At 37.6% G+C, this 19,220-nt stretch overlaps 2 protein-coding genes across 15 annotated transcripts in view; one reads left to right on the top strand and one right to left on the bottom strand.

The window, feature by feature from the left end:
- Nucleotides 1–63: 63 nt before the first annotated feature.
- Nucleotides 64–12,710, top strand: PRPF38A (pre-mRNA processing factor 38A). 2 transcript variants are annotated; one of them, XR_004276329.1, is made up of 11 exons: nt 64–327; nt 2,034–2,193; nt 3,712–3,833; nt 5,090–5,175; nt 6,104–6,214; nt 8,573–8,685; nt 9,224–9,250; nt 9,358–9,455; nt 9,894–9,942; nt 10,524–11,280; nt 12,316–12,710. XR_004276329.1 is itself a non-coding variant. In XM_032303097.1 (10 exons), the coding sequence occupies exons 1-10, from the start codon at nt 198–200 to the stop codon at nt 10,564–10,566; spliced, it is 939 nt and encodes a 312-aa protein (XP_032158988.1). In that variant the 5' UTR covers nt 64–197; the 3' UTR covers nt 10,567–12,710. The 2 variants fall into 2 exon arrangements, 1 of the variants encoding a protein (XP_032158988.1); XM_032303097.1 differs by having other exon boundaries at nt 10,524–12,710.
- The window catches only part of TUT4 (terminal uridylyl transferase 4), a 135,309-nt gene continuing 123,771 nt past the window's right edge, over nt 7,683–19,220 (bottom strand). For 6 of the 13 annotated variants that reach the window (XM_032303077.1, XM_032303086.1, XM_032303084.1 and 3 more), the window contains 2 exons: nt 15,690–18,267; nt 14,745–15,471 (listed from right to left, as the gene is read on the bottom strand). In XM_032303077.1, the coding sequence (XP_032158968.1) occupies nt 18,179–18,267 (89 nt within the window). In that variant the 3' untranslated portion in view covers nt 14,745–15,471; nt 15,690–18,178. Of the gene's footprint in view, nt 11,330–14,718; nt 15,472–15,689; nt 18,357–19,220 lie in introns of those variants that run through there. The other 7 variants (XM_032303087.1, XM_032303088.1, XM_032303089.1 and 4 more) reach the window with 5 other exon arrangements.

The following is a 19,220-nucleotide window of genomic DNA, read 5'->3' as shown; positions in this document are numbered from 1 at the left end:
CGGCCATCATTGATTCGGTCGGCGACGCTGTTCGCGGAAGGAAGTTCCTTTCCTTACAGCATTTCCTGTACCAAGATGGTGGCCTGAGTTCCTAGAGCGACTTTCTCCACGCTTCGCGGTCCCTCTTAGATGATTTTTTTAACCTGGATGTGACGCATTGAAGGACCCGACGGAAATAGAACTAAAGGCGTTCTAAAATGGCGAACCGTACGGTGAAGGATGCGCACAGCATCCACGGCACCAATCCTCAGTATCTGGTGGAGAAGATCATTCGGACGCGAATCTATGAGTCCAAGTACTGGAAAGAGGAGTGTTTTGGACTGACGGGTGAGCGGCAGCGCGCGGACCCCCCTCCCCCGCCTTGTGGCCCAGTTCTCTTAACTGGGAGCCACTGGGACTGGCTCCCGGGTGTGTGACTGGAGGGGAATCTGTCAGTTATTCAGAAAAATCTACCTACTGTGTGCGTAGTTTTGTGTTGAGCTTCGGAGACACAGTCTACTGCTGTCTTGTTCTAAAGCGTGTCAGTGCTGGGTTCTCTGGGGTTTCCATGTTTAATGTAATCTGCAGAGTTCCCACTCAGGGACTCTGAAGTTCTTAAAGGAACTTTAACGTACCCAAAACCCAGTTCAGGGTCTTACTATCCCTAAATCTGGACCATTTGCAGTATTTCCACGTTCGGGCCTTAATACAGATATGAGTTTTTCAGAGAAGGCTTCCAGGTAGTCTTTCAATCTTTGAATTCTGGCTCTGCATTTTAGTAGCTCTGTTATACTAGTGAACCATGTTTTCCTCTACTGTAAAACGAATAATACCCACCCCAGAAGGTTGCTGTAAGGATTAAATGCCATAAAGTATAAAAAGTATTTGGTATGGTTACAGGTATATATTTTAAGAAGTACTTAGCAGTTGTAGTGGTGGTGCTAGTTGTTAACCACTGTTAACTACTCCTGTGCCTGTACTGTTGTTGCCACCACCATTAGCTGTTGTGTCCATGGAAACATATTGTTTTTCTCTGAGTCCCTTAAATTTTGGAGTCATGTCAATTTTGGATAAATTTTGGGACCTTTTCTCATTACATAGTTCGCTCCTTGGATGATCTCCACACTGCAGTTACATCTTACATGTAGATGCCTTCAAATTTACCTCTCCATCCCAGATCTCTAAGATCTAAATTCCAAGACATGCCAACTCAGAATGTCCAAAAGTGAACTCATCTTTTTCCTCCAATGCTGGATTATGTTCCCTTGATCAATAATTGTATTGCATTCTGCATCTTATTTCAACTATTCACCACACCTAAAAAAATTTTTTTTCTACCTTGCCAGACTGTAAACTCTGTAAGCATTGTAATTTTGTCCTCCTTTTCCCTCTATCTACATCTCCAGTATTTAGTACCTGGCTATAAATTTGATTCTCACTATAGCCCTGAAACTTTGTACTTTTATTATTCAGATTTGAATTGACAGTCTAAAAAGGAAGTAAGGTAAAATGGCTTGCCCTAAGTTCACACAGCTAGGGTTTGCTTTTGAAAACAATTGTGGAAGGTTATTATCCCCCTTCTGTAAATGACATTTGCCCATTATGTAGCTATTGAATCATTTGCTGTTATTCTTTTAACTCAGAATCTGGCTGTTTTTCTCCAAACATAATGGTGATAGGCATGGACTCTGAAGTTAAGACTGCTTACATTTAAATGCAGCCCCTGCTCCTCTCTGACTGTGGACCTTGAGCAAGTCACTTAACCTTTCTTAGCCTTCATTTTCCCTTAGCTGAAAACAGCCTCAGTGCAGGAACTTCATGGCTAATTGCATTAAATGAGATAATATGACATGCTTAGCAGAGTGTCTGGCATATACTCATCTTTCAGTATATATTGGCTGTTCTTATTATTACTATTAATAGACAGTTGTTCTTATATTAAATTGTTGATTAGTAGTCAGGAGCACCAAAGCTTGAACTAGCTTATCACTTCAGACTGGGATAAGCTTGGCCCTAATGTGTTTGAGATGCCACTTTGTTTTTGCTTTTTTCAGCTGAACTTGTAGTCGATAAAGCCATGGAGTTGAGGTTTGTGGGTGGTGTCTATGGTGGCAACATAAAGCCAACTCCCTTTCTGTGTTTGACCTTGAAGATGCTTCAGATTCAGCCTGAGAAGGATATCATTGTAGAATTTATAAAAAATGAAGATTTCAAGTGAGTAAAATGTTGGTTTGCTAATATAAAAGCTTCAATTTCAGTGGTCCAGAATTTGGCTTTGGTTAAGAGGAGTGAAAGCAATGTATCTTGTTATTTTGCATGTTCTGATTATATTGATCTTCTCTGTTACATTCTCAGTCCTGGTAACTACCCCTTGCCCCCAAAAAGCATATCACAAGTTCACTGAACATATATTAAGCAGAAGTGAGTGCCTAGTATGTTGGTAGTACTGGATGCTCAAAGATGAAGAAAACTACATAATGTGGTAGATAAGTGGGAAAACTTTGGTGTAGGTGGAGGTTCGTGTCCAGGCTCGTGTCCAGCCATGTCCAGACTTACTGTGACCTTGGAGAAGTTACATTTTGTGAGCTTTACTTTCTTTACTTGTAAAATGGAGATGATGTTACCAATTCAAGATTGCTGTGAAGGTTAAAGAAGATAGTACTGTAAATCTCAATACAGGGCCTATTGCATGGCTAATATCCCCAAAATATCTGCTGCTCATATTCTTTTATTTTTTTATTCTCAAGGAGTTTACAGACAAGTACAGGAGGCAGACAGAGTAGATTATGTGTTACCCTCTAAGGGATTTACATGTAATAATTTAACCTTCACAAGAACCCCGCAAAATTATTATCCCTGTTACACAGGGGAGGAAACTTGGCACAGATGAAGTAATTTCCTCAAGGTCAAACAGCTAGTAAGTGTCAAAGCTGGCGTCAGTGTTCAGATTCTTTTCTACTCCATTCTGTTTGTCATGTAAAGAAACTGTTCAATTTCAGATGTTCTACTTGTTATTCTAAGTGGAGAATTTGAGCGGGTAGTTGGATAGAGGAGAAAAGAAAAAGGAAATCTTACAAAACATTAACAGCTAGAGAACAGCTCTTACTAGGCACTTACTATGTGCTATATGCTATGATTAGCACTTTACACAGATTTCTCACTAAACCAGGCCAGCAAATTAGGTACTGTTATCTGCATTTTACAAGGATTGAGATAGCAAGTAACTTACCTTACGTAACAAAGCCAGTAAGTAATGGAATCAGAATTGTAACCCAAAGGACTCTTTTTTTTTTTTTTTTTTTTTTTCAGAACCAGCATGCTGTGCTGCCTAGCAAAAGTTTATATATTCACATCTATATGTATTATTTCTTGTAGTGTTAAGTAAACATACCTTATATGTTATTATTAAATTCAGTATTTCATTTGATTCTTACAGTAATTCTATGAGGTAAATAGGTTCTGTCTTCATGTTATACAAGATATAACAGACTCTGAAAGTTGAGCAACATGTCCCAAGTTCCTGTAGCCAGTAAGTGGTAGAATGGGAACTTGTAACCCAGGACTCTGTATTTTACCTTTCCCTGCCTCACATTTCCTCTAAAATTGCAGTTCTCTCATCTGCAAAGGAGAGAACTTGTACATCCACTGCTGTCATGAGAAAAGCCAGGTATGAAACTCAAGAACAAGAACTTTTTAGGATGGCTTATCGTTTTACTGTCCTCTATCTGTCAGGTATGTGCGTATGTTGGGAGCCCTTTACATGAGGCTGACAGGCACTGCAATTGATTGCTACAAGTACTTAGAGCCTCTCTACAATGACTATCGAAAAATCAAGAGTCAGAACCGAAATGGGGGTGAGTATGGTACCAATTGTTTGGACCTTCCTCCCTGAACCAGTTTTATTTCAACAATCTCTCTATCTTCACATTGTAACATACATTGTGAATGCTCTTCATCCTTTTTGTTACTGTCTTCATTTCAGTTTCTCCCCTGCTGCATGGAGTACTCCATTAGACTCCTAGCTTCCTGTTGGTCTTACCCAACCTACCCGTCTGCCTACCTTTCCAACTGCATCTTTTGTCAATCCCAGCCTTGAATTATGTGCGCCCTCCACATGTGTTCCAGCCCATATGATCTGCCTCCATAATGACCTCTGAAAAAGCCTTCCCAAAACCTCCCAAAGTTAGTTTTCCATATGTTCATCACTGTTATTTTTAATGGCCTCTTTTCTAGTGCTGTACTACTCACCACAGTATAGATTAAGTATACTCATACTTACGTAGGAATCCTACTGAAAAATAGTAAGTATATCCAAAGGGGGCAGCTCCATATATTTTACAAAGATCTTTTCTGTGGTAGAGGGGGATTCAGTGTAATGCAATCAAAACCTTTTTCTTCTCACTGTCGTAACAGAAGATTAGTAACATTTGCCTTTTACCTCTACATGTAACATTAAGCAGGTCAAGAATTTGGTATTTTACTGTAAACTTTTATTCACTTATTAAGTGCCAGTGTGATGCCAGGTATTGTGCTATGTACTGGAAATAAGATGGTGAACAAGATGGACATGGTCATGGCCATCGTGGATGTTTAAAACTTGTTTATAAACATAAACTTATGTTTATATTGTTAAATTGAGATGGGGTTTTTCAGCCTATTGATAATTTGATCCAGATGATTCTGTTGTGGGGGGCTGTCCAGCCCATTGTAGGATATCACCCCTATACAATTCAGAACTGTTTGTGCTTCCTTTTGTGTTGTGTCTCCTGCTAATTGGGACATCTTCACTCATTCTTTTATGCCCAGCTCCAAGAAGGGGCCTGGCATATAGATGCCCTCAGTAAAGGTGAGCTGAATGAAGGTAAGTGATGATGACAAGGCTATGAATGGCTGTAGTTTGAGCCCACGTCTGTCAGTAATTCCTTCTCTGTAACTGCCAGACTGAGTGGCTTTACTAGTAAATGTGCAGGGAAGGGAGGTGCCAGAGGATTCACACTTTCTATACCAAGTACTGTTTATATATAGACATTTTACATATAGAGACTTACACTTACTTGTTGGCTATATAAACTTATTTCCAAGTTGCCTGAGCTTATGATTGTTTTTCCAGAGTTTGAACTGATGCATGTAGATGAGTTTATTGATGAACTGCTCCACAGTGAAAGAGTCTGTGACATCATTCTACCCCGGCTACAGGTAAGAGATAAAGATGTCTTATCAGAGTTGCCCTTCTCTCCCCAAGACAGGGAGACAGACAAGTACACATATACAATAAAACACTGAAGACCATGGATGTCAGGGGTTTCTTTTTTACCCCACACAAGGGTCATCTTCATAAGTAGTCTTTTAAACGTATGAAAAAGGTAATTGGGAGAGGAAAACAGATAAAGTATATGAAGGGTAGGGCTTTAAAAGTGAGTAACACAGGAAGACTTTCTTGTTTAAAATGTTATATGAAGGAAACTGTAAGATGTAAAACAGATAAGAGGGTCAGGAATAGTAGATGAAATCTTAACCCCTTAAATGTCACCTTTATAACCCTGCTCCTTTTCCTAGTAATAAATGATTATCCATGAAGCGCCTTTCAGGAATGGGTTTTGCAGAGTATTATTTTAAAACTACTGCTGTAAAGTACAAAGGGAAAACTGATACAGTAGGTTACCAAAGGAGAAAGGGAATGAATGATCTATAATGGAGAGATGATGGAGCAGGGAATTAGAAGATTGTTTCTGTTGTTATAGCTGACTAGCTGTGGAACCTGGTTTTCTTTTCCCATCTATAAAATGGGGAAATTAGGCTACTTCAGTGGTCTTTAAACTATTCTGTGGGACTGTTTTAAGGCTGCTGAGAGGAATAAGAGGAGATAGCCCCACATATTCCAACCAGAGTAGCTCCTTTTTTTTCTAATTACATATTGGGCTTGAGAGTGAGATTTCACTTGAACAAGGGATTTTTTTTTCCCCTTTTAAATGGCTTTATTAAGGTACAGTTGACATACATTAAACAACACAAATTTAAAGTGTGTACAATTTTGTAAGTTTTGCCATATGTATATACCCTTGAAACTGTCTCACAATCAAGAATAGTGAACAAGGCCCCCTGACTCTCATCATACTTTCTGTAGAAACGCTATGTGCTAGAGGAAGCTGAGCAGCTGGAGCCCCGGGTTAGCGCTCTAGAAGAGGACATGGATGATGTGGAGTCCAGTGAAGAAGAGGAAGAGGAGGATGAGAAGGTCAGGTACCTGGGAGTTTAAGGGCTGAAGGAGGGATAATTATCGGGAGGGGATGGGAGAATGGTCCTTCCCTGTTTTGTGTACAATTTAATTTTTAACCTTCTTTAGCCAAAAAATACAGTATTTATTGTTAAGAGTATAGGCATTGGAGTTAAATCTCAGCTCTCCATAATCTTGTGCAAATTAATGTCAGTCTTTTCCTTTGTAAAGCAAGGAGAATGATACCTTTCTCTTACGATTTTATGATTATTAGATGATACATATAAAGCCCTTCACATACATTTGGGCATTATAATTGACTCACAGCTGGTAGATATTAAAACAAATACTTGGAACAAAAATGATACTGTTTAGAGTTGAACCTGTCCTAAGGAGTAGGCTTAGTTTAGGGGAAGGAAAAACCTACTACATGATCATGTTCTTTACTAGTTAAAATGCTGAAAACTTGAAAGCAACCTAGCTGTCAGGGAGCAGTCAGGTAAACTATCATCAACTCAACAGACTATTAGCCAAAGCTGTTATAAAAAGTATATGATAATGTGGAAATACATATGGTTAGAAAAGAAGGATCTGAGACTATTCTATGTATCCAAAAAGGCTAGGGGGAAATACAAGAAATGCTGGTTTGTGGATACTGGATGTAAATGGGAAGTGTAGCTCTGAGCCATTAGGCTCCCTTCAAGGTGAATGCAAAAGGAAGCATTATCTTAGTTCATAAATTTAAAGCCAAGCAATGCTGAGGTGCTCTTCTGTGGTTAGTGAACCAAAAGTAGGCATTCTGTTTTTCCTTTTTTTTTAATGGAAAATTTCAGGGACTTACCAAAGTGGAGAGAATGTGCCTCCCTTTACCCACTGTCTAGCCTCTATATCAACTCAGCCATTTTACATATTTCTGTACCACTGTCCCCACCCCACAATTGTCTTGACACAGATCACAACCATCATATATTGCATTCATATTTCAGAAAAGGCCTAAACATGATGCCGCTTGTCACCCCCACATCAACAGTAATTTCTTAAAATCAAGTATTCAGTATTAAAACTAAAATTATACTATAACTAGAATTTAAATAAAACTTGAGACAAGAAAAAAATATTTATTCACATTTCCCCAATTGTCCTATATTTTTTAACAGTTTAAAATAGTTTGAGTGGTCCACAAATCAAGTCTTATTATTCTGTACAGATTTTTATAATCTGTATTTTTTTTATTGTGTCCCTGTGAGGTCACTTCACATGTTCACTTGTCCCTTGTTATCTTCTATAAACTAATTCTTAAGAGCTGGATGCTAAATTGCATTTGAGGTTTTTGTAGGTTTTGGAGTAGAGCAACACTACTTCATAGTACCGATGTCTGTTCCCCCCAGGGTGAGCAAAGCCTACCTCTCTTTTTGTTGTATTAGGAGCCACTGTGCCTAGATGATCTCTACCTAGACCCATTAGGGGTTGTGAAATGGTGATATTCTAGTTTTTTTTTTTTTTAATCATTTGTTACCTATAACACTGCTATGAAGAGAAATCTCCTAAATCAGTATTTAGTTTTTCATAGGTACAGTTGATATAGAAAAGGTAAATACAGGATTATTTCTCAATCAGTTTTTTAAAATAATGAGCTGACACCATAGTATCCTCCTAGTGTGATGAGCTTTTGTCCTTGGTAACATTATAAACTCAAGGATTTAAGCAGATTTGATGTGTTTTTGAACCATCATAGTCCTTGTTGATGCTGAAATTGTCCCCTTTGGCCAATGGAGGGCGGTCCCCAAGTTGACACGAGACTGATAGAATCATCGTAGTCTCGGACACCTTGTCTTCTGATGTATGTTCTGTTCATGTTTTGTAAGCTGCTGTCCCCAACCTGAAATTAGCCATTTTCCCAGGGAGCCCTTGCTTTCATTTACAGGGAAAATGATACTTAGATACCACAATCTCGGCACTATAAATGCTCACTGATAGGGTTTGGTCTGCATTTCTTGGTCTCTAGAGTTGGCAGACCCAGAGGAAATTTTTAAAATTAAAGTACACTTTATACAATCTTACTGATTTTACATCTGTATCTCCTTTCACATTGAGAATCTAGCTTCTGAAGGAGAAATGCACAATTACTTAGCTCTGACTTCTCACAGTCGCATTCTTCTCACAAAGTCCCACCAACACTGGAACAATAAGGGGAATACTGGAAATAGTTCAGTTTTTTTATTTGGAGGTTTTGTCCTTAGGGTTATCTATGTATTCATTGTGTTTAAAGTCACTTGAAGGTAGAATTTGGGACAGGATAAGGAGCGCGTAGGTACTGTCCCTAAGTGGTTCTTTGTAAGTCTGTGCTCATCACTGACCTACCATACATTTCTTTTCCAGCTGGAGAGAGTGCCATCACCTGATCATCGCCGGAGAAGCTACCGAGACTTAGACAAGCCCCGTCGTTCTCCCACATTGCGCTATAGGAGGAGTAGGAGCCGGTCTCCCAGAAGGTAAGGCCCTACTCTTTGGCCTCTGTTTGCCCAATGCAGTAATTGCTATAAAACAACCCACAAAACCTCTATGTCAGATGATAACTGTTTATTTAGTTCATAAGTCTGCAGTCAGTGATTTAAGCTGGGCTTGGATAGGCAGTTTAAGTTCATGAACCTATTTTGTGATCATCTATTGGCTACTATAGAATGGCTTTTAATGAGGCAACTAACTAATGGGGCAACTCTTCTGTGTGTGTGTGTGTGTCTCATTCTAGGCTGGATTAGGTATGGTCTCAGGGCAGTGGCAGAATTCAAGAGCAGAAAAGCTCAATGATGCAAATTTCCTTCCAGTATCATGTTGGTATCACATATGCAAATAGCCCATTGGCCAAAGCAGGTCACATGACCAACCCCAGACTTAGAGTGGGAGGGTGCTAATAAAAAGTTTCAGGACTAAAGTCATGGATAACAGAAATGGGTGAAGAATTGGAACAATTTTTTGAATCTACAACTGCAGTGCACCTACTAAGGTTCTTTCTCTTTTCTTTTTGTACAGGCGGAGTCGATCTCCTAAAAGGAGGAGGTGGGTCTTTGGTTGATTTGTAATGAAAGACAGGGCTTTGGGAAGGGAGGGTGCTGTTGTGGTGAGTATAGTGTCAGATAAAGGGATCTGACCAGTTATTTCCATAGCCCCTCCCCTCGCCGAGAAAGGCATCGGAGCAAAAGCCCAAGACGTCACCGCAGCAGATCTAGAGATAGACGGCACAGATCCCGCTCCAAGTCCCCAGGTACAGCATTTGGGCCTTTTGCTATTGGTGGTCTTAAAGAAATACAGTAAGTGCTTAGTCTCACTCCAGTGCAATAGCCTGCTTAAAAGGAAGTGAGAACAGAGTTCACATGTTTACTTCCTCTTACAAGCTTTGCTGAAAGAAGGATGAACTTCAGTTCTTTAATCTGAAATTACAGGAATAAGATCTTTCATAGTGGTAAAAAATCCTCAACATGATGTTTGTGAAATTAGCCATAACCCCTGAATGCATATGAAGTGCGTTCAGTTCTTCTGACACTCCCCCATAAACACACACAGTTCAGAAAGGTGGTACCAAGAGGTGTGTTTAGCGTAAGCCAAAAAAATACACCAATGAAAGGGATTGGGGGAAGTGAAAATGACAGCGGAGGTGGTGGTGGATAGAAGAACACTCATCCGGTGGCCTCTTTTTCCCCAGGTCATCACCGTAGTCACAGACATAGGAGCCACTCAAAGTCTCCTGAAAGGTATGGACCAACCTTTAAGAATTTCTTCTTAATTCAGAAATCAAAGTTCCAATCATACAACTAAGTTAGACCTGAAATTTTGTTTTGATGGGGTATTTAGGAATTTCTCTTTTTTACATTATAAAATTGGCCCATTGTCCTAAGAATTACTAGAATTATATATCTGTTTTATGTTATTTTGTTTTTTTCTTGTAGAATTGCAGCTTTGATAGTGGGCATGAGCTTTGGTCTCAGGAGACCTGTGGTTAAATCCCAACTTCAGACACTTAACAGCTGAGTGACATTGGACAAATCACTTTCTTTTGATAAACTTTAATTAGAAATTATTGCTATATGCTAGACACTGTCAGGTATACTCTTAACCTAGAGATCATTTCCTCAGTGGTAAAGTTTGGATAGTAATACCTTACTCAGTGTTGCTCTAAGACATAACACCAAGCACATTTAATGAATATTGGGTATCCTCTCTATCCACATCAGTATCAGCATACCCCATCTTACTCAAAAGTTCTTGCCTAGCTCCTTGAACAGCTGTTATTAAATTTATGTTAATTTATGATTCATATGTGTTACCATTTCAGATCTAAGAAAAGCCACAAGAAGAGCCGGAGAGGGAATGAGTAATGGACTCTGTTTGGTTTTAGTCCAAATGGCCACCTGTGGATCCGAAGGCATCTGTGTGGAAGGATTAAGATCTACTCCCCAGGCAGCTATGAGAATATTTTAGCTCTTTTTAACCAAGTTTCTCCACTTTTTTTTCCTTATATGAAAGAGGTGCTGAGTTTTGTATCTGAGTCATATTCCATATTTGAGGGATAGTGCTTCCCAAGGGCTGCTTTGGACCCCTTTGTGCAACCAACCTTGACGGTACTCAAATTTATAAGGTTAGAAAGGACTTGAGGGGTGGAGAGGATGAATGATGAGGATGGATGTAGCTGCCTGTTGACCCTTTTGTTATTAAATTTTATACACCCATTTTCCAGTTCTCTGTAGTTTAGTTTTGTTTTGCTCCATGATGGGAAATGTTCTGAGAATCCTGAGATTTGTGCTGCTGCTATTACACTCAAATACCAAATCAGTAAAAACCTATTACCTCCATTTCTCCCTCTCCCCAGCAGGACCATGTAGTAATAATAGCATGAGAACTGACAAGTTAGCAGCAGCTTTGTAAGAAGAAAAGAATGCATTCAAATATAAGACTTCTCTGGGTCATTTAATCCAATTGCATCGAACAGTTCAAACAATGAAACTTAATACCTTTTACACAACATTCTTAAATGGTATTTCTTCTTCCCCAGGAGCCTTGAATTCGAGGTTATGGTGCTCAGCCTTTATCTTGTAAGCACTGACATTATCCAAGTATATCAGTAGCAGTAGTGCAACATGACTGAAAAAAGAGGAAATATCTAATACCACTTGGGGTTTTGACCTGAATTGCTAGAAAATAATGCCATTCATTCACAAAGCTAAAATAATACAACAGGAAGAGGCCAGGCTTTAGAGAGGCATATGGCGAAAGTTGTGTTGGTAAAGTGTTGCATTCAGTTTAATCCTAAAGTGTAATTAGAGGCTGGTATGGTACAACTAGATAAAGCCCAGGTTGTTAGAAGTAGGAAATGGAGTTGAGCATAGTGAACTAACCCGGAATTGACAACATTGAGGTAATTATGAAGATGCAGAATTAAATGGGATTGCCCAGGAAGTGTTTATGTAAGAAAGCCAACAACAGAATCATTGGCAACACTCAACACTGGTGAGAGGGAAGCAGTGCAGTTAACCAACTGAAAATGGAAATGAACCATTCAGAAAGGTGGTAGAATTAGGAGACAGTATGGCAAAGAAGCTAAGGTCTGAGTATTCAGAAGCAAAATAAGAAATGCAAAGTGTCCACGGGCACTGATAATCAAGAAGGTGTTGGGATCTTTGCTAGTTCTGTCTACCAGTACTTACCTTTCCTCCTTTCAAACGGGAAAAGTGAAAAAAAGGAGCGGGGGAGGGGGAGTGTTTTGACTTTCTGCAGCTCTGGACCCAGTAAGGATTATGAAGACCAAATGCCTCATAGGATCCAGCTTCTTGGGAAGTTTTATCTGGTCATATATTCTTTTGCTTGCTATTGAACTGAAGGACTTTTGCAGAAATATTAAAGCATTTTAGGATATTTGAGATTTCATATTCTTCAAGGATTCCTCTACTCCTGATAATACTTGAGCTAATAAAAGTTGGCCATAACGGTTCTTGCTATCCATTAGACAACTATATAATAGACTGCCTTTAAGAATTAAATATAAACACCTCTATTTACATCTGTTATTGAGTCCTAACAGTTCGTTCTTTTTCTTTTTTTCTTTCTTTTTTTTTTTTTTTTCCTAACAGTTACTTCTTTACCAAAGTGATTTGGATGGAAAGAAATGTCTTCTGGATTAATGACCTATGGACCAACAAAGTTAACATCCAGTATATTGTTAAAAATACTCACTTTAAAATATAAGATTAAAAATTTCAAAAAAACCCCAACAACTTTTAATAACAGAAATAAGCATTCTCAAACTATAAACTTAGTGCATACTTACTCAGGTATATGGTGAAATCTGAACCAAATTATGGTTAACACAGCCAACTTCTAGCAGGAAGCAGATTATTCTCCTTTCATTACTTCAGAGAGCTAAGAGTTTCATCTCTCTAGAGACTGATTTGGTAAATTACAGAATTCCAGAGAAGATGGAGCTTAAGGACAAACTTTGCTGAGGGCAATTTCTGTCATCTATCTGCTAACATACTGGGTGAGGCCCTAGAACTGTAACTTTGTAACTCTGACTAGCCAGTATTAAGGAACACTTTGCATTTTACCTCTGTACACATATATTCTGTAACTGAAACAAATTTGGGGGAAAAAATACTCCTTAATGTAAAATGCATTCTGATCTTTCCTCTACAGTATTTTTTTTTTACTGTATTTTTAATATTTGGTGTAAACCACTAAATTTATTTCACTTCCCACAATTAATTTGGTGAAAGTCTTCCAACATAACAACACAACTTTGAAAAGCTCATTCCACTAGCCCCTTCCTGTTACTTCCATTATATAATTGATCTATGTACGACCTAAGGTTAAATAAACAGTAATCAGAAAAGAATGCTCACAGATGCTGGTCACTCCCTACAGAAAGTTAAAGTATCAAGTTCCCCACAGACTGAAAAAATACTTTAACAAAGTGATGATTAAAAATGCAAAGTATAGGAGTGCCTGAGTGGCTCAGTAGTTAAGCATCTGCCTTCAGCTTAGGTCATGATCCTTGGGTTCCAGGGTCCTGGGATCAAGCCCCAGGCTCCCTGTTCAGCAGGAAGCTTGCTTCTCCCTCTCCCACTCCCCCTGCTTGTACTCCCTCTCTCGCTGTCTGTTTCTGTCAAGTAAATAAACAAACAAACAAAAAAAAACACTATACAAGTTCAAAGATGATATTAAAAGGTAAGGGATGGAAAATAAGCTTGCAGAACTTAAATGAAGATTTGAAAAGCTGAAGAAATTAAAGCCTTATTAGATAACAGTATAAAATAAAGTGTGGAGGAAATAAAAACGGAAAATAATAAATGTAAAAGCTACAAAGGTAATAAAACACATGAAATCCTATGTATGCATAATTCACATTCCTGATGAAGAGAACTGAGTAAATGAGATGTTCAGATACAAGAGAATTCTTATAAAAATAATAAAAATCTATCAAGTATCCTGATGAATTTAAGATATAAAGAATTACAGGGACATATAAGCAGAAAAATCAAGTCCTAAATAATGAAGGCGGTGGAAATCAAGCTGGTCTCATCTTACAGCAAACTTCCTAAGGCAGTGAAGCAAAAAGGCTCTAGAGGTCTGCGGAAAATAGTGATAAGAACTTTATACCTAGCTAAAGCTGTTTTCTTTAAAATGTAAAGAGAATAGGAATACTAAAAAAACTGCCTGATAATGAAATTCATCCAATAAGAATCAAATCAAGGACTTTGAAAAAAAGCCATAAAGGGAGTGGTGTCAAAAATTCTAAAGACCAAATAAAAATAATGGGAAATAATTTTAGGGTTCAACTTATATGTGAACAATATCTATGTAAGAAGTAATATAAGCAAGAAGTAGAGGAACTATTAAGTTTGCTGATTACATTTTTCATAACAGGAGTTACAAATGGTTTCTAATTAAAACATACATGAGAACTAGGAAATAGCTCTATGTTTTCTGTAATTGTCCTTAATTTTAAGAGGAATCTTTTAGAACTACCATAGAAAAAACTTCAAAAGTTAAGCATTTCTTTCACTTTTAAGTCCAAGTAAAATTAATTTGCTATATTTAGTAAACATAATATATGAGCCCACTCTTGTATGTATGTATGTCTATGTTTAAGAAAGATAGTTGGGGATGGAGGGAGGCACCTGGCTGGCTCAGTTGGAAGAGTGTGTGGCCCTTGATCTCAGGAATTCGAATCCCATGTTGGATGTAAAGGTTACTTAAAGAGAGGTGGAATGAATGAAGTTCATCAGCTCTTAACAGTATCTATTTTCTGACAGATGGACTTTTGTGTGATTTTTTTTTTAAGATTTTATTTATTTATTTGACAGAGATCACAAGTAGGCAGAGAGGCAGGCAGAGAGAAGGGTGGAAGCAGGCTCCCCGCTGAGCAGAGCGCCCAATATGGGCTCGATCCCAGGACACTGGGATCATGACCTGAGCAGAAGGCAGAAGCTTTAACCCACTGAACCACCCAGGCGCCCCCTTTTGTGTGATTTTTATACTTTGTTCTTTTAGGTAAGATTCCTTTTTTTTTTTTTTTTTAAATAAACACATTTAAATTATCCTTTACCAGGGTAAAAAATGAATTGTTTGGACTTCAAAGCTACTTTATAAGCTTACCAATACATTTTATATATTGTTTGTAGGGACCACAAAATGGTAACCATTTTCCTGGAGGGCAATTTAGCAATATATAGCAAGAACCTTAGACCTTTTATCCTTTTTACCTAATAATCCCACATATGAATATAAATACATAAATTCACCATACTAGAATAATATAGTTAAAAACAGCTTTATCCCATCATTTTACATATTATTTAAACAGGAGAAAAAAAGCAGAAATGTCCCACCTGTAGGGGACTAAACAAATAAATGACACATCATTAATATTCATACTTTTGAATAATCTTTAATGACAATGAAAATATTAATCTCTCCATGTCATTAAACATTATACAAAACAATATGATCTTAAGTGTAGTGTGTGTATGTGTACTCTATGTAAAATTGATAATCTGGGCACTTCAATTACTCTACAATGAATTTGATTCACAATAAAAACTTAAGTTTACAACTTCTATGAGAAGTTTGCAAACTTCTAAACTACTATTGTATAAACTACAAACTAAGAGTATTCTATTTTTCCACTTGGTACAGTTTTGCCATTTACTGGGCACTGGTAATTGCTGAAAGAGGGACAAATGAGATGCTGAAAGTAACTACATAGAACACTGTCATATAATTAAAACCTAGGTCGGGGCGCCTGGGTGGCTCAGTGGGTTAATCCGCTGCCTTCGGCTCAGGTCGTGATCTCAGGGTCCTGGGATCGAGTCCCGTATCCGGCTCTCTGCTCAGCAGGGAGCCTGCTTCCCTCTCTCTCTCTGCCTGCCTCTCCGTCTACTTGTGATTTCTCTCTGTCAAATAAATAAATAAAATCTTTAAAAAACAAAACAAACAAAAAAAAAACCTAGGTCACTGGGCTTTATTGCCCCAAAAGTACCTTTTGCCAGATGGTCTGCCTTCCTATAGAAAATAAGGCTGAGCTGGAGGCAGTATCTTGTTGGGAGAATTTTTTCCCAAATTTCAAGTATATACAAAAGAACAGTAAAATAAACATCCTGTACACCTCATCATCTGTTCTCTAAGACTTGAAAAAAGATTAAATACATAAACACTTAACTTCAAAAAAAAATCCTGAGTGCTCCAAGTCATACAGGCATTCCTTGTTCTACTGCATGTCACTTTATTGCACCATCACAGATCATGAATTTTGGTTTTGTTGGGTTTTTTTTTTGTAAATAAATTGAAGGTTTATGGCTACCCTGCATCAAGCAAGTATATAGGTACCTTTTGTCTAATTGAATCGGACAACTTTGTGTCTCTATTACATTTTGGTAATTCTCACAGTATTTTAAACTTTTTTATTATTATATTTGTCATGGTGATCTAAGCCATGGTTTGGGGTGTCAAAAATTATGCCCATGTAAAACAGCAAACTAAATAAATGTGTGTGTTCTGACTGCTCTACTGACCCCTGTCTCCCTCCTCTTGGACTTCCCTATTCCCTGAGACATAATACTGAAATTAGGCTAATTTATAACCCTACATTGGCCCCAAGTGCTCAAGTGAAAGGAAAGTCAATCGATATGGCAAACTTCATTGTCTTATTTTAAGACATTGCCAGAGCCACTCCAACCTTCAGCAACCACTACCCTGATCAGTCAGCACTCATCAAGATCCTCCACCACCAAAAAGATTACAACTCACTAAAGCTCAGCTGATGGTTAGCATCTTTTTAGCAATAAAAGTACGTTTTAATTAAGATATTTTCAACATAATGCTATTGCATACTTTATCAATTACAGTATAGTGTAAACATAACTTTTATATGTACTGCGAAAATCAAAAAAGGCATCTGTTCACTTTATTGTGATACTCACTTTATTGCAGTGACCTGGGACCTAACCTGCCAAGATTTCTGAGGTATGCCTGTATTTTAACATAAAAGTATACACTGGGCCAGCTATCTCTTTAACAAAACAAATGAGTGAAGTCCATCATTTAGTAGGATTCTGAAAGATACTGAAGTTTTAATATGAAAAACTAACAGTAAATACACCTAATCTTAACATTTAATAAATACCTTTTCAGGGTTGCAAATATGGCAGGAAAGCCCTCAACATCCTGCAATAGATTTCAAGCATCTTCCAAGCTGGAAAATATGGCAAAAGCACAGGTAGTCTCCTATTTAAGTAATGCATATCTGAGAAAGCAGAACAAAGATAATACACTGTCCTTAAAATACATTTGTATTTACTTATTCTGCAGATTTCCAAATTTATACACCATCATTTAGTCCAAAATCCCTGACAAACATGTACCTGGGGGTTTTAGACAAAATGACCTCAACTTTGATGTACCAAAATACCACCAGAACACAAGTTTTAATTTCAATTATAATCAGTGATTATTGGTAAAAACCATCCTGGCAAGTGTGCATTCCAGGTAGTAACAGAACTCAAAATGGATATGCTGGCACATACTAGTACCCCAGTAAGAAATATCTTCCCTCCACTCCAACTGCCAGTATCAGTCTCAGCGTTTAAAAACTCTCCTTCAAAAGATCTGTTTCAATTCCAACATATAAGTGTGCTACCTTGAATTTCACTTCATTGTTTTGCACCTCAGTTTTCTCAATTATAGAATGGAGATAGCATATGTTTCTGTCAACTTCACTGGGTGTTGTGAAGATCCAGTAAAATAAAGGACAAAAAAAAGATCCTTAGATCTCTAAAACTAAGTCTGTAATTTAGAATACTCTATTCATGGAGTGTAAAACAAATGTCCTAATTATTACGTTGTATTTCCATGATCTAACAACCATATGAATTAACCAAATTTGACTCTTGTCAAAAAGATTTATTAACTTAAAATAGAATTACTTCAAATACAGACAAAAGCAACTTTCTGTTCAAGTTTGAATATTTTCAATAGACAAGAATGTAAAAGAAAAAAATTCTGAATCTTCACGTTGTAGTTTTATTTTTTTTTTTTTTTACCTTTTAAAAAGTTTTTTGGCACTACAAGGTTCTGTAAAGAATAGAAGTGACAAATTTAAAACACATGAAAGTTTTTCCTAATTCTTAAGAACAATATATATAAAGTCTGAAGCAACCAAAGTATGAATACAGCTAATAGAAAATAAAGAATGTAATTTTTAAATTCTCTCTTTATACAATTCATCAAGATTAAACAAAACATAAAATTCCCTTAAAAATAGGGTAATAAAATAGATGAAATTTGTATCACTCAATTTGGTGATACTAGTAAAAACTATAGTTCATATTTATATACAAATAATACAGTCTTTAAAAACAGTCTTAGAATTTAAATAAGCTATCTAAACGTGTTAAAATTTTAAATCAGGACCTGATTTGTTTTGCTTTCCATTAAATGTCACTTTTTCTGCTGAATGTAACTGACATTGAGGTACGGATACCCTTGAGACAGCAGGATTGGCTGGTTGCTGTGCATCGGTAGACCAGCTGAAAGAAAATGGACTCGCATTACTCCGACACGTTTCCTCTTGGTGGGTGGGGACAACGCTCTCTACATCGACGGGTGGCACATCTGTCTGTTGGACACAACACAGACAGGAAACTGAAAGGCTTGTGCCTATTTATCTGACAACGCTTAGAATTTAACTTGTAGCTAGTTCTCTCTTTTTTTTTTCTACTTACACAGTAAAGAGGAGATAAAGCATGTCAAAAACATTTAGCAGGGGAAGGAGGAGGACAGAAGGGAAATGTGGCTATGTGAATGAGAAAAGAAATGAAGGGGAGGAAACAAAAGGAACAAATTCACCAGTGAAGAACTTCAGACATCCCCCACACAATCCCACTGAACCCTAAAAGGGTTTATAGGACCAAAAGTAACTTTCCTCAATCCTAGTTCTCTACTCGGAAGAATAAGCCCACCATACTCAATGTTCTGCCACTCTATAGTACAGGGATGCCCCAGAGGTACATGGGATAGTTTAGGAAGGCTTAAATGTAATCAAGCCTGAAACCCATACCAGGGGCCCTTAAAGTTATCATTTCATTCAGTCAACATTTCCTGACTGTCTTTCTTTAATTTCTCGAACTCCTAGTTTAAGTGTAACTCTGACTCTAGTTTTTTAACTCCTAGATTAACTAAGAGTTGAGGGCCAGACTCACACATTCCGTATTAGAACTGAAATAGCTTTGAGGCAAGCAGGCTAGATAAAATGCTACAAGTACTCCTTAGTTTGTAATACTCATTACTAAGATCAAAGCCATTATTGGTACCTCAGCACCAACAAAATACAATGAATTCTAGTGTCATTCAAGTCTTAGTTCAATAAAACAAATTTGACTATGTCACTACTCAATTCAAAAACTTCCATTAGATCCCTACCATTTACTTAACTGAGTCCAAAAAGTTCTTCATAATATGGCTTCAGCCTATCTTCTTTAAC

This window comes from Mustela erminea, chromosome 10, assembly GCF_009829155.1.
Source record: "Mustela erminea isolate mMusErm1 chromosome 10, mMusErm1.Pri, whole genome shotgun sequence".
In the NCBI taxonomy this organism is placed as follows: Eukaryota; Metazoa; Chordata; class Mammalia; order Carnivora; family Mustelidae; genus Mustela; species Mustela erminea.
The sequence above is the reverse complement of the archived record's forward strand: the minus strand, read 5'-3'. Positions and strand labels throughout refer to the sequence as shown.

Excerpts from the sequence above, each read along its gene's own strand:
- PRPF38A (XM_032303097.1), top strand. The coding sequence starts at position 198 with ATGGCGAACCGTACGGTGAAGGATGCGCACAGCATCCACGGCACCAAT. Across the intron at positions 5,176-6,103 it reads TCATTCTACCCCGGCTACAG|AAACGCTATGTGCTAGAGGA; the intron begins GTAAGAGATAAA and ends TACTTTCTGTAG. Across the intron at positions 9,943-10,523 it reads CACTCAAAGTCTCCTGAAAG|ATCTAAGAAAAGCCACAAGA; the intron begins GTATGGACCAAC and ends TTACCATTTCAG.